Below are 22,009 nucleotides of genomic sequence, written 5' to 3' on the forward strand. Positions count from 1 at the left end.
GTTGCTGACAGTGGGTGCTTGTTGTATTCGTTTCTCTTAACAAGTCATGTTAAGTCTAGTGAGATAGTATAGAAGGAATCTCAGTTTCTGGATAGCTCAAGGCACGAGCTCGTAAAAACCACAGAAACATCCTTCTGAGAACAGGGATTTGAGAATCAATATTCTCCTGAAACTGGACAAATACTGCAGGTTTAGTTTATTTTAGTTAAGCAACTGTTAGACAAGAATAATTAAGTAAGAAGGCTGTTTTTTTAGTCCTTTGATATTAACTCCAAAATGCTTTGGTTCTGTGTTTTATCTAAGAATGCGTTGAGCGAATCCCCTGGATTGCACCTGAATGTGTTGAAGACTCCAAAAATTTAAGCGTTGCAGCAGATAAGTGGAGTTTTGGTACAACACTGTGGGAAATCTGCTATAATGGAGAAATACCACTGAAAGACAAGACGTTAGCAGAGGTAAAACTATGTTACATGAACTTTACCTTGACATCTCAGATGCATCCTCTTTGGCAATTCAGTTTCCATATCCAATTTGAGTTGCTTTCAACTTACATGAAAACCAGCTCAGCTGGACTTGAGAAGGGGCTGATCCATCTAAATTTCTGCAGGTTGCAGCTGGAATTCTTGTCCTTACTACAAAAATAGCTAATTACTGCTTCAACCTGATCTTGCTGGGGATTTTCAAAACTCAGCATAGTAACAATTAAACAGAACTTCTGATGCTTTCACACCTGTCCGTTTCTAACCCCTATGTCCAGTTATAAACTGACTGAGGTAAGCAGCTAGGTTCTTCTGTTCTTGCTTGTTTCTTCTGGACATTGGTTCAGAACTTGTCTCCTGCGAGACACCATTATAGTTCACTCTTGTTTTGCATTACTGCTGGCAGTTTCTGTACATCACTGCCGGAGCCCCTCAGCATATGTTCCAAATGTGCCTTTTCTCTCTTGAAGTTTTGCTGTGTTGGGAAGGCGATGGAGCAAGGCAGCTGCTGCCGTCTGAAGGAAATGACTGAGTACTTGAGTCACTGCCCGAGCTGTTTTAACAGGAGGTAGCCGAGAGGAACTTGCTGCCCTGGCTACAGCCTGCTTCCTGCATGTGGCAGACAGCCGGGGTAGCTCTGCAGAGCTTAGAAATGCACAAGCCCACCCTCATCCCATTTGCCCCGAAGCTGGTACCTTCTCAGGGGTTGTGAAGAGCAGCCGGTATTGTATTGTTTCCTTGGCAAGCGTTTCCACTCGGCCATTTGTCTCTGTGCATAAGTAACATGGCAAACATGGCAGAAAAATAACTTCTGAAAGGTGAAATCTTCAGCACATTTTAGAAACTTCACGTGTTTTAAGTGGGTGCTCCAAACTACACCAGATTCAGCACAATAGTAATTCTCTGCTAGTAGGAGATGGTTTAGAGTTACTGCTGAAAAGGAGGATTTCCTTGGCGAAGTTAAATAAAAGTTCACAATGACTTAAGGATCTAACCGTCACATCTTCTGATGTAGAACATGGGTTTATTAAGTTCAAAGCTAAAATTCATGCAGGAGTTTCTATTTGCACCTTACAGAAGGAGAGGTTCTACGAGGGGCATTTTGTGTTGGCAACCCCATCATGCAAGGAACTCGCTGACCTGATGAAACAGTGCATGAACTACGACCCCCATCAGAGACCCTTCTTCAGAGCGATCATGAGAGACATCAACAAACTGGAGGAACAAAGTAAGGCCTGGTTTTGCTTATCAGCTGGAGGGAGGGATAAGGAAGGCTGGCTTATTTGGCAAAGTTGGGCACCTTACAGCAGCATTCTTGCATGTGTACGGTTGTATTGGCAGGAGCGTGTCGCGGCCCTACAACAATGGAAACAGCCCTTTCTGTAGATGAGTGCAAACTCATCTGCACTGATGCAAGTGTTTAATTTGTACTGAATGCGAGGCTTAAGTTGTGTTGGTGTTACTGCCATTTCATTCGATGGTCCATATTTTATACAACAGCTTAAGTTAGTTTCAAGACAATCTTTGAGCTCCATGAGATTTCCGTAGGACTCTCTTGACCGAATCAGAGCATTAACACAGATAACTCTGGTTCCTGCTTCATCTTACGTTGAAGTTACTATAGAACAACTAACAGACAATCATTTAAGGGCAAAACTTGATGTCCCATACCTAGCATAAATAATCATAGAAGCTGAATAACTACTACAGGGTGGGAAGTATGTTGAGAGAAAACTGATTCAGAATCTGGAAGAAAACCCAGTGAGCAACCCACAAAGTGAGGAAGATCAGCAAGCGATAGACTGGCATGTACCAATGGAAGGAATTCCCTGTCAAGAAGTAGGCAGGGTTTAAATAAGAAAAGCTGGGACAGTAGGGATAGAAACACACCAACAGCGGCAGACTGGAAGTGAGCAAGGATGCCTTGAAGTGTTAAGACCAAGATGTCCTTGTGGGAATCTGTCTGACCTGGGACTTTCTGTCCACTCCCAGATCCTGATATCGTCTCGGAGAAGAAGCCCGTTACAGAGGTCGATCCCACGCTCTTTGAAAAACGATTCTTGAAAAGAATCCGTGATTTGGGAGAGGTAAGAGAATGTCAGATACAGAACACAGATAAGTGTGTGCGTGTGTCTATACACAGCTGTCTGTGTCACAACAGGAAGATGTGAACCGTAAATGCCTAAAATAGCGTGTCAGTGACACTGTGGTTAGTGAGTGTTATGTTAAATAATGCTCTCTCTTTGTGTTAAATAATGCTCTCTCTTCTTTTACAATTAGGGCCACTTCGGCAAGGTTGAACTCTGCAGGTACGACCCAGAAGGCGACAATACAGGAGAGCAAGTGGCAGTTAAATCTCTAAAGCCAGAGAGCGGAGGGAATCACATCGCTGATCTCAAGAAGGAAATAGAAATCTTGAGGAATCTTTATCATGAGAACATTGTCAAATATAAGGGAATTTGCACAGAAGACGGTAAATCTTCATGTAGAATATTAAAAGCATACACTGAAAGTATAAGGGTTTTCCTCTAAAAATGAAGCATTTAAAAAGCAAAACAGTCTTAGTTCAGTCTTACGGGTTTAGATCTCTTTCTTCGTGGAAAAAGCAGCAATTTATCTCCAAAGTTGTCCTCCTGCCCATTTTTGTGCTTGGCTAACCTGGATGTGAGCAACGTGGTTGATGTTCTCACCAAATCCAATAAAAAAATGAGCACCCCGTAAACCCAGAGGTCATTTGTAGAAGCACACGTTAGTAACAGAATAGAGCTCTGTTGTCTTATAGTTTTGCATTTGCTGTAGTGATTGTTTTAAGCCAATGTTAATAAGAACTTTAAGTTCAGTAACTGTCCTGCCTGGAATAGATTCTCCTCTGGATTGGTACAGTGACTGATAATGGGAGTTGGCCCGTAGTCTGGCCATGGTCATGCGATATTGTTACAAATGCTACCAGTGCTGTGGGCTTGTGCAAAAGTTATTGGTATTAATGACACGAGAAGGGTCATGTGTCTGCAAATTAACACACACTCTGTTTTTAGGAGGAAGTGGGATTAAACTCATCATGGAATTTCTTCCTTCTGGGAGCCTAAAGGAGTATCTCCCCCGGAACAAGAACAAAATCAATCTCAAACAACTTCTCAGATACGCAGTTCAGATCTGTAAGGTGAGCCTGGCACCAGAGCCTTCCTGCAACTCTTCTGTTTGATTAGTTTAATTTAATAGTTTAAGGGGCGGGAAGGGGGGGAAGCAAATGAACAAAACTATTCTTGCTTTGTCCCCAAGGACCCGAATCCTAAAGCAGTCTCTCCCTCTTTCAGGTGCTACTGGCACAAAGATCAGCAAGGGAGTAATTACCAGGTTCCCTTGCATAAAAGTTTACTATGAGAAGAAGTTGTTCCTACTGCAGAATTTGAAGTATTAGGAGGGAGGACAGCATTTAGAAAGGGGGTGTTGGCAACAGGGAAGGAGCAACGTGCAAGTCTAAAGTGAGGAAGAGATGCGAGCGCGGAGCGCAGTCAGGCTCGGGAAGCACTGTGCTTTCTGCAAGAGACAGGTTTTGTGATTATGGTGGACTGGGCAGTTATAAGAAGCGTAGAGACAGACTGTCAGGTTTAGCAGCACACAAAGGAAGAGGTGCTGTGGAGAGAAGGGTTTGAAGATGGTCACTGCTCAGCTGAAAATTAAAAAGCACAAAGCAGAAAGAGCAGTCTCACCAGATGAGGAACCCAAAGGCTGAGTTTTAAGGGGGGTGTGTGTCAGAAAAGGACCCTGGAAAGTGCCAACAGATGGAAAATCTGGCAAGGGAAACCTGGATAGAGTATTATTACATGAGCAAGGGAGCATTTGAAGGGGCAGTTGGAGAAAAACAGTGATTAAAGCTTTCTTCACTCTTAGGGAATGGACTATTTGGGCTCCCGTCAGTACGTGCATCGTGACTTAGCAGCAAGAAACGTCCTTGTTGAAAGCGAGAACAGAGTGAAGATTGGAGACTTTGGTCTCACCAAAGCAATCGAGACCGATAAGGAGTACTACACTGTCAAAGACGACCTCGACAGCCCTGTTTTTTGGTAGTAACTTAAGTAATTTTCTTTAACCAGGCTGTGCAGCGGAATAACTTGTCTGCTCCTGTAGACTTAAGCTTTTAGGCGTCCTGAAGATTTTTCCTGTTTTGATTAGAGGCCTAAATAAAGATACAACATCAGAGCAAGGAAGAGGCACCTGGTAGACTATACTTATCTACTCTTGTGCTCTTTACTTCTTCCTGCACTTTATGATCTTGTTTTGGTTTTGGTCTCCTTTAGTTTCACAGTGACTTGCTGTGTAACCATTGTACTTTATTTACTACTTCTGTGGCGTCCCAAGCCCTAGGGGCACATTCATTTATGTACAAGGACTCTACAAATGCAGGATGTGCCTCTCTGGCTCACTTACTTAAATGCATATGGTTGTGCATGTGTGAGTAGACCTGCGCAGCTCTGAATAAAGTTTAACGCTGTCCTGTTGTGTCCACAGGTATGCTCCAGAATGCCTGCTTCAGAGTAAATTCTATATCGCCTCGGATGTCTGGTCGTTTGGGGTGACACTGTACGAACTGCTTACCTACTGTGATTCGGAGTCCAGTCCCATGGCAGTAAGTAACTGTGAAAGAAATTGCTGCTCAAGCTGCTTAAACCAGATTTTTTTTAATTATTATTTTTGGAAACGAGAAGTGGAGAGAATCTCTTTAAGTCTTACGAAAACAGCCCTCGTGGTTGTCTTTCACTAAAGACCCTGTACAGAGATAAGTCGTTGTGACCGCATGTCCTGGTGAGGAAACTGTATTTATAAATGTTACTGTTCTCTAATGTGAGTATATGGTGCGCGGTATTGGTACGATAAGCATCTACTGTTCGTTTTCATTTTGAGATTCAAATGTCATCTTAATGTCAAATTGAAAGGGCCTGGATTTGCGCAGGGTGAGAGGATGCGCAGCTGACTCCTGCTCTTTTCACAGGAGTTCTTGAAAATGATCGGCCCCACGCAGGGACAGATGACGGTAGCACGGCTGGTGCGTGTCTTGCAAGAAGAGAAGCGTTTGCCACGTCCCCCCAGCTGCCCAGAGGAGGTAATGGATGCACCTCCGCTTTGATAATGGCGCCCTTCCTTTGATGCTGAATTAGCACCAAAAGCACCACACGTTCATGGTTGAATAGGCCTGGCTAATCTTGGTAGGAAACGCTCCGGGTGTGCTATTCAACAGGCATTTCCAAGTTTTTTAAGCATTATTTTAAAATGATTTTTGACATTGACATTCCCATGTTTGCGACATCCCTTCAGAGGGGTTAAGAACATTGCTTTAGTATCTGGATCCATGTAAAATTTATTCAGAACCCTTCCGATTTTTGAAATACAGAGTTCCTGGGCGTGCAGCAGCCCAGACTGAGAAGCACCTCAGCAAGGTCTCGGTTAGCAGACCCCGACGCACAGCCTGTCTTCTCCTGCCCTTGGAGGAGCCAGGCGACAGCCAAACTCTGCCCTGGGCGTGGGCTGTAGACCCACAGCCTCCGCCAGAGCCGCGAGCCCACAGAAGGCTGCGGGGAGGCGAGGGGCAGGAGATTGCCGTGTGGCTCAGCGCAGGGCAGGCAGCCGCTGCCGTGACGTGCAAGGACGGGGAGGTGGGCGGCGCGTGCGGGACCCGAGCCCTGCGCTGCAGAGCTGGACGACTCCGCATCAGAAGGTCGGAGCAGAGCTGAGGAGGGGCTGCCCGTCCCGCTCCCTCGCGGGCCCCTGCTGCCTCAACCAGCAAGGCCTTTAGAGGTGAAGCAGGCTCTGGGTCGCTGGCCCCTAGCCAACAGGTACTGACCACTGTTAAACCAGTACAGCAATTACCGAGAGGTAAACAGTAGCGATTTGGATAAAGCAGGTGCTCCTGAAACTGTAATCAAGCTGTTGCTTTGTTTTAAGCTGTCGACACAACCACTGCATCAACTGCTTGCACTGTCAGACAAATGTACACCTCTACTTAAACAAAAAACCCCACTGGTAACAGATACTTGCTAATTCTGATCAAAATCTGAGGCATTGTTCTCTGTGTTCTTCATTTCATAGTAGTGAGAATCTGCTCCATTCTATTTACTGGAAAAACCAATTAAATGTTTCACACATCCTTTAAAAATTTCTCTTTTTTTTTTGTTTTTAGGTGGACCAGCTGATGAGGAAGTGCTGGATATTCAAGCACGATGAACGGACAACCTTTCACAATCTGATTCAAGGATTTGAAACAATTATGAGTAAAATGTAATTAGTTTTTTTATACTGTCAGTACTTTAAATGTGTGTCAAAATATAAATGCCCAAGACCTTTCATTTTTTTAACTACTGTAATTTGTACTCTGACTGTGCTAATGTGTTTAAAGGATTCTTTTCCCAACAGTTTTCCTTTTTAATTTTAGTCAACAGTTGGATCAAATTAAATAAAAGGTATGGCAGAAACAATAGCTTCAACTCCTTTTGCTGCTGTTATTGCAAGGCAGTTTTATCTTTATCCGATTACGGTCTCGCCACACTTTGAACTACCCTGGTGAACACGAACTGAAAGAGCGGTGTCAGAAAATGCTGCAGTTCTCTGTGCAATCTGCAGCATTTAAAACAAGTCTGCTGTGCACGCTTATTCCTTGAATAACTAAACTAGTGGACATATAAGAGGACTTGATATAGTAATTTAATAATTTTTATGGGGTTTTGGGGAGGTTTTAAAAAAAAGTTTGGCTGACAAATATCCTTCATGTGCACTCAAATTTTGGTAACAAAAAAACCAACTCTGGCATAAAATCCAGAGAAGACAAAATAATCAGCTCATCTTAACCAGTCTGCAGTTCTCAGCTCTTACATATATTTAAAAAAAATTGCTTGACTGTCATGTTCAAAAAAAACTCAAAGCAAAAAAAAGCACGGATCAGCATGTAGAGTTATGCATTTCATTGAGAAACCCAGTTTCTGCATAAATATATTTGCTTTTCCTAACTCAGCCCCCCCCTCCCACATCACGCATTTCTACCCGCTGACGCCTCCACTGTTCGTGTAGCTACTAAACAGGCACACGCAATGCTTTTCAGCTTGTACTGCAAGTGAGCTACAGGGCGGTGAAAGGTGCATAGGAAATCAATTACACACTTTGGGGACAGAAAAGAAAATGAATCCATGTACCAAATCTGGGCGAGCATTCCCCTAAGAAAGAAGAATTATCTAAAGGGGAGGACTGAGCAAGCGGGGCAGCGTCCCTAGGAGGGACGATCACCTTGAACCCGTGAAAGTGTCTTTTTCGTAATCGGCGGTGCCATCCGAGGGGTGTGCTTCTCTTTTTTTTTTGGTCAATGATTTCTTTAGCCAGCACATAAATTCATTTAGCAGTTCTTCCATAAAGCCAGTCACTTGGCCTAAGATGATGATTCTTTAAATAACAGCATTGGCCTTTACTTAATTTGACTTAGAGCCTCAACCCATGCCCTTGTGCAGTATTCAGTTAACTAAAGGGAAAGCCAGTGGGGCCAGACCGGGACCACGGAGGTTTTAGTGTCAGGACCAGATTTAGCATTTAAACGGTAAGCAAGTCAAGGGAGGGCACTCCACGCTTCTTTCGTAAACTTGTCAGGCTTTGATAAACAGTGGTTTAACTGGAAACTTTTGCTGAACCATGTCCTAAACTTGGACGATAACCTTTTCCCACCACACCACGATTTTGAATATGCTTTGAGGAGATACTCAGTTCTGGCAATAACAGAAAGATGTCTTTAAATATATAACTATATATATATATAAAAAAATTGTAATTATGAGTGGCAACGAGGTCAGATTTATTTTTACAGTATTACCTCTTTTTTCTGTATGTCACTTATGAACTTGATTTAAATCTGTAAGCACTTTGTTACTCTTTATACAAACAAATCTAATAAAGATTTTTTTTTTCTCCATGTGTGTATCTTTTTGTCAATCATAAATTAAACGGAGAAAGATTTTAAAACATAGCTTCCATAGGAATGGCGATCAGAACATGTTGTCTTCAAAAGCACCTTTCCCTACATTAAATGATTACTTTAAAGGTACGCCAGAGATGTTTTCCTCCCACAGAAATCCACTTTAAATGCATACCAACAATTTATTTCCATTGAAAAGCGTAACAAGTTGAGAAAGTTGCATATACAAACAGTTTGAACAAAATATTACAAGTGAATTTATCGATACATACATGTAGAATCCCAGAAAAGCTCCCATGACCTGTGTTGCTGTTTGGCCGTCTTGAGCAGTTAGTGCCTGTATGCACAGCGCGTACGAGCTCTACAACACCCCTGCTGAGGGAGGAGGGATTTCGATTGTTTTGGGGTTGGTGGGGGTTTTTTTATGCTTTGAAAATATGTATCCTGGTCACATGACAAAGCTTGAAAGGCAGCATTTAAGACTTTTTTTTTAAATCATTATTGAAAAAAATGGCTTCAGTATTATATAGCAAGATTAAGTCAGAAGGACCTGGGTTCTGGCCTCAGTGCTCAGGGAATTAAGTCCAAATGAATTTGCAACAGGATTCCAAGGCAGCAAACCCACGCTGTCCGTCAGAGAGGGCTGGCTCATCATTTCTCTGTCACAAACGTTGATTTCAATAGTAACGATTTGTAAGTCGTCAGCTACAAGGATTAACAGCAGAAAAGACTCTAGCCAGAGGCGCTTAATGAATAAGCTAAAAATACAAAGTCTTTTTAAAAAAAAAAAAAAAAAAAAAAAAAAAGAAAACAGAAATCCAAAGCTGGGAAGCAATGTCTGTGCGGTGCCACCCGCTCAGCCCCAGGCCCGCGCAGAGGCAGCCCCGCCTGTGCCCTGCCGCCGCGGGCAGGCCGCGCTCGCAGGCACGCACCCAGGCCGCCGTGGTTCACGGTGTATGCCGTACCCCTGGGATGGGTGGGTGAGTAAAGAGCTTTGCCTTCTACTGAGAACTACTTCATGCAAAAGGTACTATGTAAGGAGGAGTGAAAACCGGGGCCAGGACGCTCTGCTCTAGCAGGCTTTGGAGTGCAGCAAATTTCAAAAGTTAAGATGCTTGGAAAAAAGAAAAAAAACCACCACAGTGACGAGCAGGAAGGCAGGATTAAAGATGTCTTCCGAGGAGCACGTCAGTATTGCTTCTGCTCTAACTCTGAATCATCCAGATCCAGAAGTCGTCAGAAAAAGTACAGCAGGCAGTTGATTTCTTCCATTTTCAGTTCTCTTTAACAATGCTCCACCAGCTGGAAGCGCTGCCGGCAGCCCTGCCTTACTGACACGCACGCCTGTCGGAAGGAGGACGGTGCTGTGCCACATACACCGTTTTACACAGATGCAGTCACAAACCGTAAACTACTTACTTCTTATTCCAAGGAAAAGCTGTGGATTCTTGGCCTAAAAGCAGATAAAGGTTACCTCATTGTCCAAGTATCACCTATGCAAATCGAATTTAATATTGCAAGGCAGCACACAGTATAGCATCTCGCTTTTAACAAACATTTATTGAAAACATCACAGAGGCTCTGGTAATACATTTGGTATATCTCCATTCCAGGATTAAGAGAAATATTAAAAATATAAAGGCTGTAAATGCAGAATTCTCAATCCTGGAAAAAGTAAGATTGAAAAAAACCACATTCTGAGTTAAAAAAATAAGACAAAAAATCACTATCAAGACTTCATCTTTTAACTTCCTCAGTCTGAGGACGAGAGAAAGGATCAGTGTTCCCTCCTCTGTACTTTTATTGCTTTCAGCTGGTAAGCTACCAAAACTCACCAAGTTACTGTGCTTTGTCACCTTCAGCCCACCGTTACTTTCAGTGGCAGGCGACAAGGAAACACCGTCCCATCCTTTCAGAAGGCAAGTCAGACTGCTGAGAAACGGCTAACCTCGCAGCAATACGTACCGCTTCCTCGGCAAATCTGCCCGTTAGAGAGGTTGCTCCTCTTGGGATACTTAAAACCCACACAGAAAGAAGAATTATTTGTCTGAAGTTAAGGCAGCAATAAATAGCAGAGGTATGAAAAGCCTGCCTTCACACCCTAAGGCAGGAGGGATTATTTAGGTCTCAATAAACGCGCTTTTTTTTCAGAGAGGATTCTGCGTAACGTACTGCGGAGCCCTGAGTCTGCTGGCCAAGGTACTCCATGGGGCCAGGTTCTGGGGAGGAAAGGAGGTACGAAGAGCCTCGCTTCTCGCTTCTCGTTGGAGCCACCTAAGGACAAGAAGAAAACAAGTGACACATGATCCAGTGCAAACGGTGTCAATAAATAAAGCTTGGGAATTACCAAGGACCAGGAGCCAGTAACAGACTCCAAAGGCCCGACTCCTTCGGCTTTAAGGTCCAGCTATACACAGCTTATGAGTCAGTGTTTGTGCCCTTTCCCTAAAAAACTGATCGTAAATGCATTGGTGCCCCACCGTACGTGCATTTTTGTGAGGGCAAAGGGCTGGCCGGGCCAGGTGGCCCCACTCCACAGTGTGCATTTAAAAAGCAGTAGCGTAATGGCCATGCTAGTACCCTGCAGTGCCATAGCAGCTCCAGCCACCTTCATCCTTTAAAGCAAGGCACCAGTGGGCCACCTTTTGGTCCTTTTTCTTTTCCCTTGGAGAGCTGAATGGGTTAAACTGTCCTGACGCAGCTATCGGTGCAAGTCAGATGTTGAAGGATTTGGTTTCCAGGCATGCCAAAGCAGGTTTGTGTTGCGGATTACAGGTAACCATCTGCCACTTGCAGGCATGAGTTTACATGTGGCACTGAAGTGAAGGAGAGAGCAGTAACAATTCTTTCAATCAAAACTTCAGTTTAACTAACTAACATGCCTCAGACTGATACGCAGGGTATACACAGGATACCTGAGGGCCCCAGAGTCGGGTTTCTGGTGAGGGCACAGGTGACCTCACCCTGCCCCACCGCCAAGGGCTCCTTGGGGTACAGGAGACTCAGGTTCAGTTCCTCTATGAGATCCATCAGAGCAGGACATTGCAATATCCATGGCCGTACAGCACTAGAAGCTGTACATACACATTAGAGCCCACCACCCTCATCTATGAGTCTTGATCGCGTCTCTCTTTCCCCCAACGTCATTAATTTCATTACTAAATGGTGTAAACAATTGCCTTGTTCTCTGCCCCATAATAACCACCTGAACCTGATCTCACCGCATCCTGCTCAACCACACTGCGCCTCCTGGGTTGAGTCTGGCTCCTAGATCAGAAGATGTGGTTCACGCTGGAGCAATTATTTTAGAAATCTTAACATGTTTCACAAACCGGGACACTAATTCCTTAACTCAATCAAAAGGACAGCTGTGCTGACCAAATGCCCCTGAGCCCAACACTTCCTAGCAGTTTTCAGAAGCACCCCTTGCTAATTCACATTCACAACTCAAATTACCCTCTGCTAAGTCCAATTTCATTTTAGCATGCGCTTGTCATTATCATAAATAGGAACCTGCTTGAGGAAAGACTTTTAGTTTCCCCCCCCGTCCTCTCTCCTGCACTTCTAACAGCCGTGGGGGTGTCACACGTGTGCGGTAACCCTCCACCGCATCCACGGCTCACGTGGCAGACTGCAGCATCTCCGCTGCGTGGTTCATACAAATCTCCAACCACGTTCCTCCTGAACCTCTGAAATGCAGCTCACAGACGCAGGGGAAAAATGGGTTGCGGGGTCAAAGTGAGCACGCGCACACACGCAAGCACAGGCTCCTGGCCGACACAGAGCCTCTTGGGGACCAGTCTGTGTGCCCTCTTCACTGAGATTTATCATCTGATTCCAGGAATGAGAAACGTACCTCGCTGCGGAGGCAAACTGTACTTCTGTTTAGTCTATGCCAAGGGATCACTCTCTTTCTGCCTTTTATGGCATCTGGCATTAAGACAAACTTTCGAGCAAGCTGTTCAACATCACCTCCACATATAAGCTTTCCTCTTTAGACTGGAGATAAACTGGAAGGTATTAGTTAGCTCAAACCCCAGACTATATCTCCTTCTCCTGTTAAAATTTCACTCATTTCCCGTCATATATCAGAGCTGTTAGGAACCTGAAAGCTCAATTTTTTGCTGCACGCAGCTAAAGATTTCACAGCCCATGGCACTGTGTTCAGGCCTTGGCCATCTTTACCCCAAGACACGTCAAAGCCGGCTCCAGCCAGGCCTTCTCTCCGATCCAGGAGTCATGAATTGCTACAGTTGTGTGTTCCTTCTAAATCTCCTCCAAAAAATGGGAATCTCATGCCAAGTCTGAGATGAGAGTTCCTGAGTGCCAGAACTTCATGTGCTGAATCCTGCTGCTAACCTCTGCGCAGTGAAGGGATTTAATGCTGTGATGGAGGAGAGCTGCGCAGGAGGCTGGGCCCCTGAGCTCTCCCAGATGCAACTGCTGACTTCAGCTGTGGCTCCTCTCGGCGTGCTAGAGGCTGGAGAGCCAGCTCGGCGTCCCTCCAGCAGCGCTCAGAGAGATCATCATCGCTCTCACGGCTGCATGGCTGGGGCTGGACTCACAAAGGCAGCAGCTCGTTACGCTGACAAGCATACTTCCCTTCAGCCGCTCCAAAACAGATGATCATCTGGCTTTTAAGGTCTCTCCCATCAGTAAAAAAAAAGGAGAAATGTGATTTACCTATGGTGAGAAAGTATGAATTCCTCAGGACTTCCAAGGCACTCAAGAAATGAGAAGACCTATGCACAGACTGAACAAAGCTTTTATCCCCACTGTCTCGGCCTGTGTTAAACTGGCCTCCTGTTAGTCCAGACTCCAGCCTCCTTTAAGCCGGTCCTCACTGCTTCCATAGTATTTCCCTATCCCTCCTGCATCTTTTATTGATGAAACTAAGTGTCTGCTGGGTCCAACAGACAAAGGAAGCTTTCCTCAATGAGTCTAGCTGAAGTAGGTTGCATCTGATGTCTGTTATGTATTTATTTCAAATGAAAGCCATTTTAAAATGGTTTTCCTCCCAGGATCCAGTTAACAGTATTACGAAGTGGCAGCTGTAGGTAACCTGGATGCTGCTGTGACTTGCTGACTCCGCTTCAGAGGCTTTATCCCAGTGGCACTCACTGCAAAACATCTGCAAGTCAGGCAAAAAACCCTCATCTAAAACCAGCGTGAACTTCCTCCTCTTCCTCCTCCTTTGTTCACTTGCTACTTTATTTGCCTACTTCAAGGCATTTTTGCACATTCACCCTCACAGATACCATCTTTCCAAGAAGTTTGTTCACAAACATCCAGCCTCTCTTTGCCTGTGGGATCTGGTGGTTTGTGGGCAGTGAGGAGCACTGATCTCCAGGGTGCTGGAGGGCTCTGAGGGGGTCTGGTGCTGGCACGCCCTGCCCAACTATTGCTTTTATTTATCACATCCATCACGAACTGCATGTGATCCTTAGCAACTCGGGATCCTGAGGACCACGGATGCAGTGGAAAAGCTCTGCCTTGGCTTGTTGTGGGCCCAAAGTCCACTCGGTGGCAGCATAAGACAAATACGAAGCACTTCCACCAGCAGCTGGCTCAGGCTGCATCTGCAACCACTCTGCTCAGTCTCTCCTCTCACCTTATTTAATGGGTTTTGTGGAGGAAGCTGCAAGCTGCCTGGCTGGTGTGATCCCTGGGCTCCACTGTAAAGTGTAGGCATGACCTGCAAGCAAGTACTGTAGTCTGGGTAAGATCCACCTGTAGATTCCTAAATGCAGAATGGGATCCATGATCAACCAGAAGTTGAAAGAAAATAGGTTTAATAATTAGTTTTTACTTGATATAGTAATGAGCACTCAGCAGATATGAAAATATCTGAGTCACGCTCAGTTGCTAAAAGGAGTGTACAAGCTCAGGCATGCAGCAATTTCTTGAGCAAAAGGTAAGATTTGGGGGATGGTTTACTTTACACAATTCCTTAAAAAAAAAAAAAAAGTGTGCTTCTCATTGGTCACAGAAACCTTGGGCTATATAATGGCCTGGGCGAGAAACATCCTTCAATAGACTCACTGGGAAATAATCTTGTGGTGTGCTGTTTCTTGGTAGGAGTATTTTAATACACTCCTGAACTTTACAGGTAACTTTGGATTGTGGGATTTTAGAGAGAGGAATATTTATGCCAGATATAATCAAAAGCATGAGTATGAATCCTGGAGAGTAACTGTGCAGGGATACCCTGCAGAAGGTTACATGCAGTGCCATTCGTCCCACGCTCTCCAGCCCCTTATTTCTGCGGTACTGATGGCAGCAGCCACTATCAACAAACAAAGCAGATGTCCAGAGTCCAAAGCACCCTTACAGCTGATGGGAGAAACAGCCAAGGGAGACAGGAAGAAAGTAAAATTATTTCTCACCTCAGAGGCTTCATTTTCAAATTCATCGACTCTTGCCTGGGTAGAGTTATATGCCTGAGCATAATGCTGATACCACTGCTGAACAGCCTCCTATAAAGGAGGAAAAAACCTCTTCCCATTAGCTGTCTACTAAGATCACTTTAAATGAAAACAATTCTTACAGCCTCGCAGGGCATGAGAATGAATAAAAGGCAAACCTCTCCAAGAAGCATCAAAACACGTTTAACGCCAGTGATAAAGCTCAAACCCAACATTTAAAATATGTTAAGTGCTTAAAAGATACACAAGGCACCACTGCCTTGGCAGCAGACACAAGTACAATGTAATTTCTGTTACATGGAAGGAACATACAGTACAGATATAGCTGAATGATGACATGTGACATCTCTGCACCTAAGTCCTTCATTTCAGTCCTTCATGTTACTAAAGATAATACTAATAACACTAATACTACAATACTACTGATTTTTTTGGACAGTATTTTAAAGATTTAGGATTAGGAACTACCTCCAGGAGACAGCAAAATGAATTTAAAGCCAGTAATCAGATTCAAACAAAATATTCAAGACTATGTTAGTGCTTACGTGAAACAGAGCACAACGGCCCACAGGATCTCTCTCTCGTTTCTCTGACTCAAGACTGTCATCAGATCTGATCCGACTAAGAGATGGGTCTAGCCCCTGGCAAAGCTCCCTGCTGCAGCGAACGCCATGCAGCGACCCCATCCCCTCCATCCCTTCTGGCCAGGCTGAGACCCTCCTAACACAAAACCACCCCCGTGCCCACCCGTCCGCCTGCTCTCTGTCCTCCAGACCCAACTGACTCCCATAGCAGCCCTGCTCTACCCCGGGAGTTTTGGTGCAACACAGATTTCCTTGCCAGCAGCCCAGGAGAAGAGAAGACAGCTTGTTTCTGTCTCCCTGCCATAGGAGGAGAGATCAGGCGACTCTGGGGAGGAGGTGACGAGGACAGGGCAGGAGAGAGAGGGACCTACAGCAGAACCAGGGTGGGTGTCTCAGCACAGACCCAAGATTTTTATACAGATTACCTGACAGCACTACGATCCAGTTCTCTTATTTGATTTGTATACAATTATATTTCTACACAGACTAGTGATCACTAATGAAAATATGGAAATGTTATTTCACAGAGTGTCCTGATGTCTGTGAAACCCAGTACTTGCTCTCAGTACTGCAACACTCTCCAGGCGAGGGGCAGCCCTCCACCTTAACGGCCACGCTCTGATCACCAAATGGGGCAAATGGTGATGAAATCCCATGTAGTGAAACCAGCTGGCAGAGACTGCAAAAATTCCCCAAGCTACACAGGAACTTCTGGTAGACAGAACACACTCTTCTCTGGGATCTAGCCAAAGTTAAAGAAAACTTTAAAACTTCTTGGGAAGGGAAGGAGAAAAACTTCATGGTTTTGAAGACAGACAAAAGCAAGCCAGAAGTTACAAGAAGGAATTTTTTAGCCAACTGCACTGAATTCAGGTTCTCAAGAAGCAATCTTTCAATGGTTATGATACTGCAGCAGGGAATGTATTGAGGCTTTTTTTGAATGGCATTAGGCATGCTTTGTGCTAAATCTGTTCTGTATACTGAAAGACATAAACTATCAGCGAAGAGGGCCTACAAGGGTCAGTCTGAAGAAGAGGTTGGGCTTTGGTTGCAGGAAAGCCTAGGAACCGCTGAAGAGTGGTTCATGATGTTGGGCAATGCTTTCAACTGCATGCAGGGCTATCAGACCACATGTGTACCAAGAAGTGCATTAAGAGTACACTGAGAAAAACAATGAGCAACTCAGGGAGAGACCTCTGAGCAGATCTCTGCAAAAAATCCTGCTACCAGAGCTCTCAGTGACAAACTCAGAAGAAAGCGCTGCAAAACAATGTACCTGCGTGTATTCCCCATGCTGTTGGGAGTAATTAAAATAATTTTCCATTGCATGTTGCGATGTAGTTCCCTGAGACACAGCAGCATCCACGATGTTGTTCGAAAGTCCGGTCTGCTGCGGTGGACTAGAGGCTTTGCTGGCAGTTGCTGTTCGTAACACAAAGAATACACGGTTTGTATAAACGGTACAAGTTAGCTTGCACTCTTGTTTAGCAATATTCTGGGATTAAAACAGAAATTTGCTACTTCAGATTAGGCCATGCTCAAAATTAATCAGTGCTACTAATAATTGAAAGGCTTTCTCGAAGTTTGTCTACATCAGTAAGCCCATTAACTCTGAAAATTTACCCTTCCCAAATAAAATAAAGTATTAACTATGAGGATAGATTACATCGCAATTTTAAGAGAGACTACCATTCTCCTTAAATATAAATGTTGTGGTCACTGGAATTACCTGCCAAACAGAATAACGATTTGCCACACTCTGGTCAAGGAAACTTGCAACTAAAACCACTAGATGTTTGCTTACCTGGAAGACATATACCAGGCAACACACTTGCCAAATTCAAGTAGGGGTTGGTACTAAGACGTATTTCTTTTGGTGGTTCTCCTAGCAGCGAAGTCTGTTTTTTCAAGGGAGTCTGCAAAACAATGGGACAGGTCAGTTTACATTCTATTCATACAACATTTGTCAGAAATAAAAAAAAAAAAAGAAAAAATGAAAAAAATGAAAAAAATGAAAAAATCTTAGCCCTATGAAATGTAACAGGAAAACTTTTAAAATAAATACCAGGGACAACTATCTGGACACATTGCCTGTACTTTTTTCTTGCCAAATAATTTTGTAGGAATGTTTCTCTTTAGACTGTAAGTTACTAAAGGATATTAAAAAACAAACAAACAAAAGAAAACCTTTTACATTCAAGTAAAGGAATAATAATCACCATAACGACTCCAGATGCAGGGAGTTAGCACTAAGCACATGGCCAAGATAAAATCAACTCTTCTCACCCAGAGTCACAAGCAAATAAAGGACAAATGAACCCTGGGCTGGAAAGATGACACTGACTGCAATCGCCCATTATAACACATCTTACTGATTACTCTATTTATAAGGTCTTACTTAAAAGGGGAAAATGTTTATGAGTGGAAACGAAGTGTCAGGACTGACTCACTCCTCCAAACCACCAGAAGTGTTTTCCTGAGAGGGACTAGGAAGGGTACACTACCAGCTTATTTCCCTTTAGCTTACATTAGAACAAATACCAGAAATAATGATGAAGTAGATACAGCAACTTACATAGCTTGTTTGAAATACATAGCTCAAAGACGTTTATAGAGTATTCTATGCTACATCTATTCTGTTCATTTTTTCAAAGCCCATTAAGGAAAAAAATCCATTATTTTAATAGATTAATACTATTTTCAGTAAAATAGCATTAATCAAAAACTTCTCAAAAACAGTGAGACCAGTTTTTAAACACAAAAATCTTCAACAGAGCGCTGAAATTCTTCATCTGGATGCAAAAGCAGGCATTTAAGACAGCATGACCATTCAGTATCAGCATACAGACTGTGGCTGTCTTGTCAAGGAAGTGACTTTTGCTAACTGGGCCTTCTGTCTACCGATGCAGAAAAGGAAACAATTAAAATATCTACCAGGATTTGAAAAAAGAACTTTTCCTGATAAACAATATTCATAGAAATAAATGAATTATCTAGACTTCTAATGGTTTAATTACATTTCCTTTTAACTAAATGAAATGCTGAAATAAACCACTGATTTTATATATGTATACACATACAGTCTATGTATTTTATCCATGTGTATTTATACATAGGTAAAACTCTACTTCATTACAGTTAAAAATGATTTAAAAAAAGAAAAGTGTACTTTCTGAAGCAGCACCAAATCCATCACAGCTGTCTAACAAAGGCAGACACCAATACTGTATATAATCTAATCACTTCAGATGCTTCAGAAAATATGTAAGGAAAACACAGATCTGATCTGAATTAAGAATACGTTTCCCCATAAATGTCAAAGTATTTATGTAAATTATAAAAAAAGTAAATTCTGTTACTGACAGGAAAAAACTTCTGAAAAAAATAGACCATTCTGGTTGAACTTAAACCCGATCCCATCATCCTCCCAACCCCCACCTTCAAGGGATTAAATATTAAAACTGATATAGACTATGTCAGCCATGGCTAAGAGGATACGGATTAAAAGTGGAAAATTTACATACACACACACATACGTATATATACACACACCACCTGGAAACCCAAAGGCCCTACATGCCACCAGAATTGCTCCTGATTAGTCATGAAATTCAACCACAAGTTCTATTTTCAGTCTTTAAAAGGGACATTGCCCTTGAGATAATTTCATTATCAAATACTATGAGGCATACACATGGAAAAAAAACCCTCCAGCATTGTAAAAAGATTCCTTTGTTAATTCATTTGGACCACCAAACAGCATTATTGTTCTCTCCCTATTATTCATAACTGAAATGACCTTAAAATGTCTCATGAATGATCCTGTGATCTAGCAAATTTTATAGTGAAGAACCACAATAAGCAGTTTCAGTTAACTCTTCAGCATGTGAAAATAAAAAAAAAAGAGAAAATCCACACACAAGAAAAAAAGAAAATATTTGTATTCAGTGTTCCTTACCCCCAAACTTGTATCAGTACTTTTTAGCTGATTTTGTTGTTTGGCATGTCCAGCCCGCAAAGCTCCCGCAGAAAGATTTGTCAAGGTCTGATGATAAGGCTGTGATCCCGAGACAACCGCTTCGGTAGTCAATTGTTTATCTGGAGTGTTATTTTGCCCTGGTATAGCTTGTCCAACAATGTGCTGATTCGGAAAGAATGGCAGCATGCCCATCCCTGCTGCTGCTGCTGCTGTTTGAATTGGAGTCAGATTAGATGCTGCAGTCAACCATAAATGGAGAAACTTTTCTGTTAGACAAGATTTATCAGTACACTTTGTTTGTGGTTTTTACTAAGTGATGAGAAAAACATTTAGAGATCTATTTTACAGCTGCCCCAGAACACTGGATTCTGATGATAGTTTTTATTCCTTTACCATCGCAGGAGCAAACAACTCTATTTAAAGCTAATACAATAGAAGAAAACTCTGACTTTTCTAAACATTCCCTATGACAATATGTTACTTAGTGTTTCCCATCACTTTCAAAAAAACTGTGAACAACATCCTAGATGATGTTGTATTGGAATAGAGGGGAAAAACCCCACCTCAACTGGCATTAGTAAAATTCTTTCACAAACAAAAGAACTAGAAAGTATTCTCCAAAATTAATATCTAGACATTCAGAATAGGTTTCTCCCCATGCTCCCCCCCCCCCCCCCAAGCTTTTCCTTGCTCCTGGTTTCTACCATTACTCAAACCACGTCTAGAACTGCAGAATACATGGCTCTCAGTGGAGGAAATAAAAAAGATGCACTAAGCAGTATCACAACTGATCTTTCCTCATAAAAAATTGAAGGCATCACTGGCACAGAAACTTGCATTCAAAATTGACATCTGTCACAGACTGGATGTTAAAGCTCTATTGCTTAATGAAATGAATGCAAAAAACCTATTCATGGTGCCTCTTCAGCCACTCAGATTTATCTGCTTTGAAACAACAAACCCCAAAATTTTGGTCCTAAATAGAAACGTATTCCAAGTGTGCTAAAGATGGTAGTAACTGAGCAAGCAGAATATTTCACAACCTGCAAATATTCAACCAATGCCACAGTGTACTCTTTTGTCCCTGACAAACAGATGAGAGAAGCCAGGCAACAAGGCAAGATATTTCAAGTTTGTTTCCTGCTTAAACCTGCAGGTTACAGTTGGTTATATAGATATATAGCTTGCTACCTTGCTTAACTATATAGCTATGTAACGTGCGTTATCGTCCAGCTCTCTGCCTGCCTTACTGTGCAGTGATAAGGTTCAAACATATTATTGCTTTTGCTAAAGTGGGAGAAAGTAAGGTGCATCATTTCAAGCTGAGCATTTCTACTGATTTGGTATGAAATAAAATGTCATTTACACTTAAGAGCTTCTCCACGGGTTCCCATGCCTGAACTCACTGATGGCATTACCCCTATTCCCAGCACTGTCTGAAGCAGCATTGTTGGAGGTTCTCCCAGTAAACCCGGTTTCTATAAGGAAAAATAGAAAACTGTGTAAATGATTAAAACAATCTGTCTGTAGGTATTTCTCATAACTTTCACATTCAGTTCATCTTTTTAGATACACTAAACTGTTAAATTATACTAGATGAGGAAAATTATTTATCAGCTATAAGAATGTCCAAAGACAGTGCAAGTTAAAGTGATGACCTTACACTATTAGCCTGAATGTTTTCAATCTTCATCAGTTGCTGCTGTGGCAATGGTAGGTGAGCAGGGCTCTGCAGCAGTAAGTTGGATGTACTCCCCAGAACTGAACTCTGTGAAATTAACAACAGCAGTGTTAGTTGACAGTCATGGAAAACAGTACATTCTTGAAACATTTTCAGATGATACTGCTGAAAGAAATTTAAATTACTTTCTGCGTTAATACAGCAAAGGAAAATAACTGTTTCTTCCACAGAACTAAATTTTTCCTTCATTCATAGAAGTTATTTCAAGTTCTTTTAACCTCTCTTTCTCCTAGCCCTTTTTTTCACCCCACAACCACAAGTATGCTTTCTGATGGCTTCTAAAGGATCAACAGTATACTCCAAATGCAATCTAGACTCCATTCTAGCCCTTGTGTCTAAGCCAACAGCAAAAGCTAAATGTGTTTGAAGACTCTGCAGACAGACTAGATAGGGGAGTTACCCACAGTGCCAATAACAAAGATGAGACACAAGGACTTCAGGGGATTATGAGCTCTATGAATAAGGACTTCATTGTTTGTTAACATTTGCATTGTGCCTTGCATTGCAATTCTAATACATAATCTCCGCCAACGATCTATACACTTCATTGGACTCGGTTGTAACTGGCAGGGGACTCTCATCCCTTGCTTTACAATTACCAAACAGCACCTTTACTTTCAAAGAGTGATATCCAGATATGTTTTTCCCCCCTTCTTAGTGGCAACTATCTACATGAAATTCTATTCCAGAACCATTAAAAAGCTTAAAAATCACAATGCCTACAGATTGTCAAGTCTATAAAACATTAATATTTTTCATTCAAAAAATTCTGGATCAGTTTGCCACTAGAATTGAGCCACTTAATCAAGAACTTTGGGGCACCACATTCAGACTCTGCTACTGGTATATTCAG

At 42.7% G+C, this 22,009-nt stretch overlaps 2 protein-coding genes across 6 annotated transcripts in view; one reads left to right on the top strand and one right to left on the bottom strand.

Annotated features, from left to right (window-relative positions):
* The window catches only part of JAK1 (Janus kinase 1), a 61,677-nt gene extending 53,275 nt beyond the window's left edge, over positions 1-8,402 (top strand). For all 5 annotated transcript variants that reach the window (XM_082313583.1, XM_082313585.1, XM_082313582.1 and 2 more), the window contains 9 exons: positions 304-455; positions 1,557-1,707; positions 2,472-2,566; positions 2,760-2,952; positions 3,515-3,639; positions 4,371-4,543; positions 4,989-5,106; positions 5,470-5,580; positions 6,655-8,402. In XM_082313583.1, the coding sequence (XP_082169709.1) occupies positions 304-455; positions 1,557-1,707; positions 2,472-2,566; positions 2,760-2,952; positions 3,515-3,639; positions 4,371-4,543; positions 4,989-5,106; positions 5,470-5,580; positions 6,655-6,756 (1,220 nt within the window). In that variant the 3' untranslated portion in view covers positions 6,757-8,402. The remainder of the gene's footprint in view (positions 1-303; positions 456-1,556; positions 1,708-2,471; positions 2,567-2,759; positions 2,953-3,514; positions 3,640-4,370; positions 4,544-4,988; positions 5,107-5,469; positions 5,581-6,654) is intronic.
* Positions 8,403-10,554: 2,152 nt separating this feature from the next.
* RAVER2 (ribonucleoprotein, PTB binding 2) overlaps positions 10,555-22,009 on the bottom strand; it is a gene marked incomplete at both ends in the record, with an annotated part of 45,320 nt that continues 33,865 nt past the window's right edge. The window contains 8 exons of the mRNA XM_082312238.1: positions 10,555-10,701; positions 14,039-14,167; positions 14,814-14,903; positions 16,713-16,858; positions 17,241-17,352; positions 19,395-19,624; positions 20,782-20,893; positions 21,079-21,183. Of these exons, the coding sequence (XP_082168364.1) occupies positions 10,555-10,701; positions 14,039-14,167; positions 14,814-14,903; positions 16,713-16,858; positions 17,241-17,352; positions 19,395-19,624; positions 20,782-20,893; positions 21,079-21,183 (1,071 nt within the window). The remainder of the gene's footprint in view (positions 10,702-14,038; positions 14,168-14,813; positions 14,904-16,712; positions 16,859-17,240; positions 17,353-19,394; positions 19,625-20,781; positions 20,894-21,078; positions 21,184-22,009) is intronic.

The sequence above is a fragment of the Platalea leucorodia genome, assembly GCF_965183815.1.
Source record: "Platalea leucorodia genome assembly, chromosome: 5".
NCBI lineage: Eukaryota > Metazoa > Chordata > Aves > Pelecaniformes > Threskiornithidae > Platalea > Platalea leucorodia.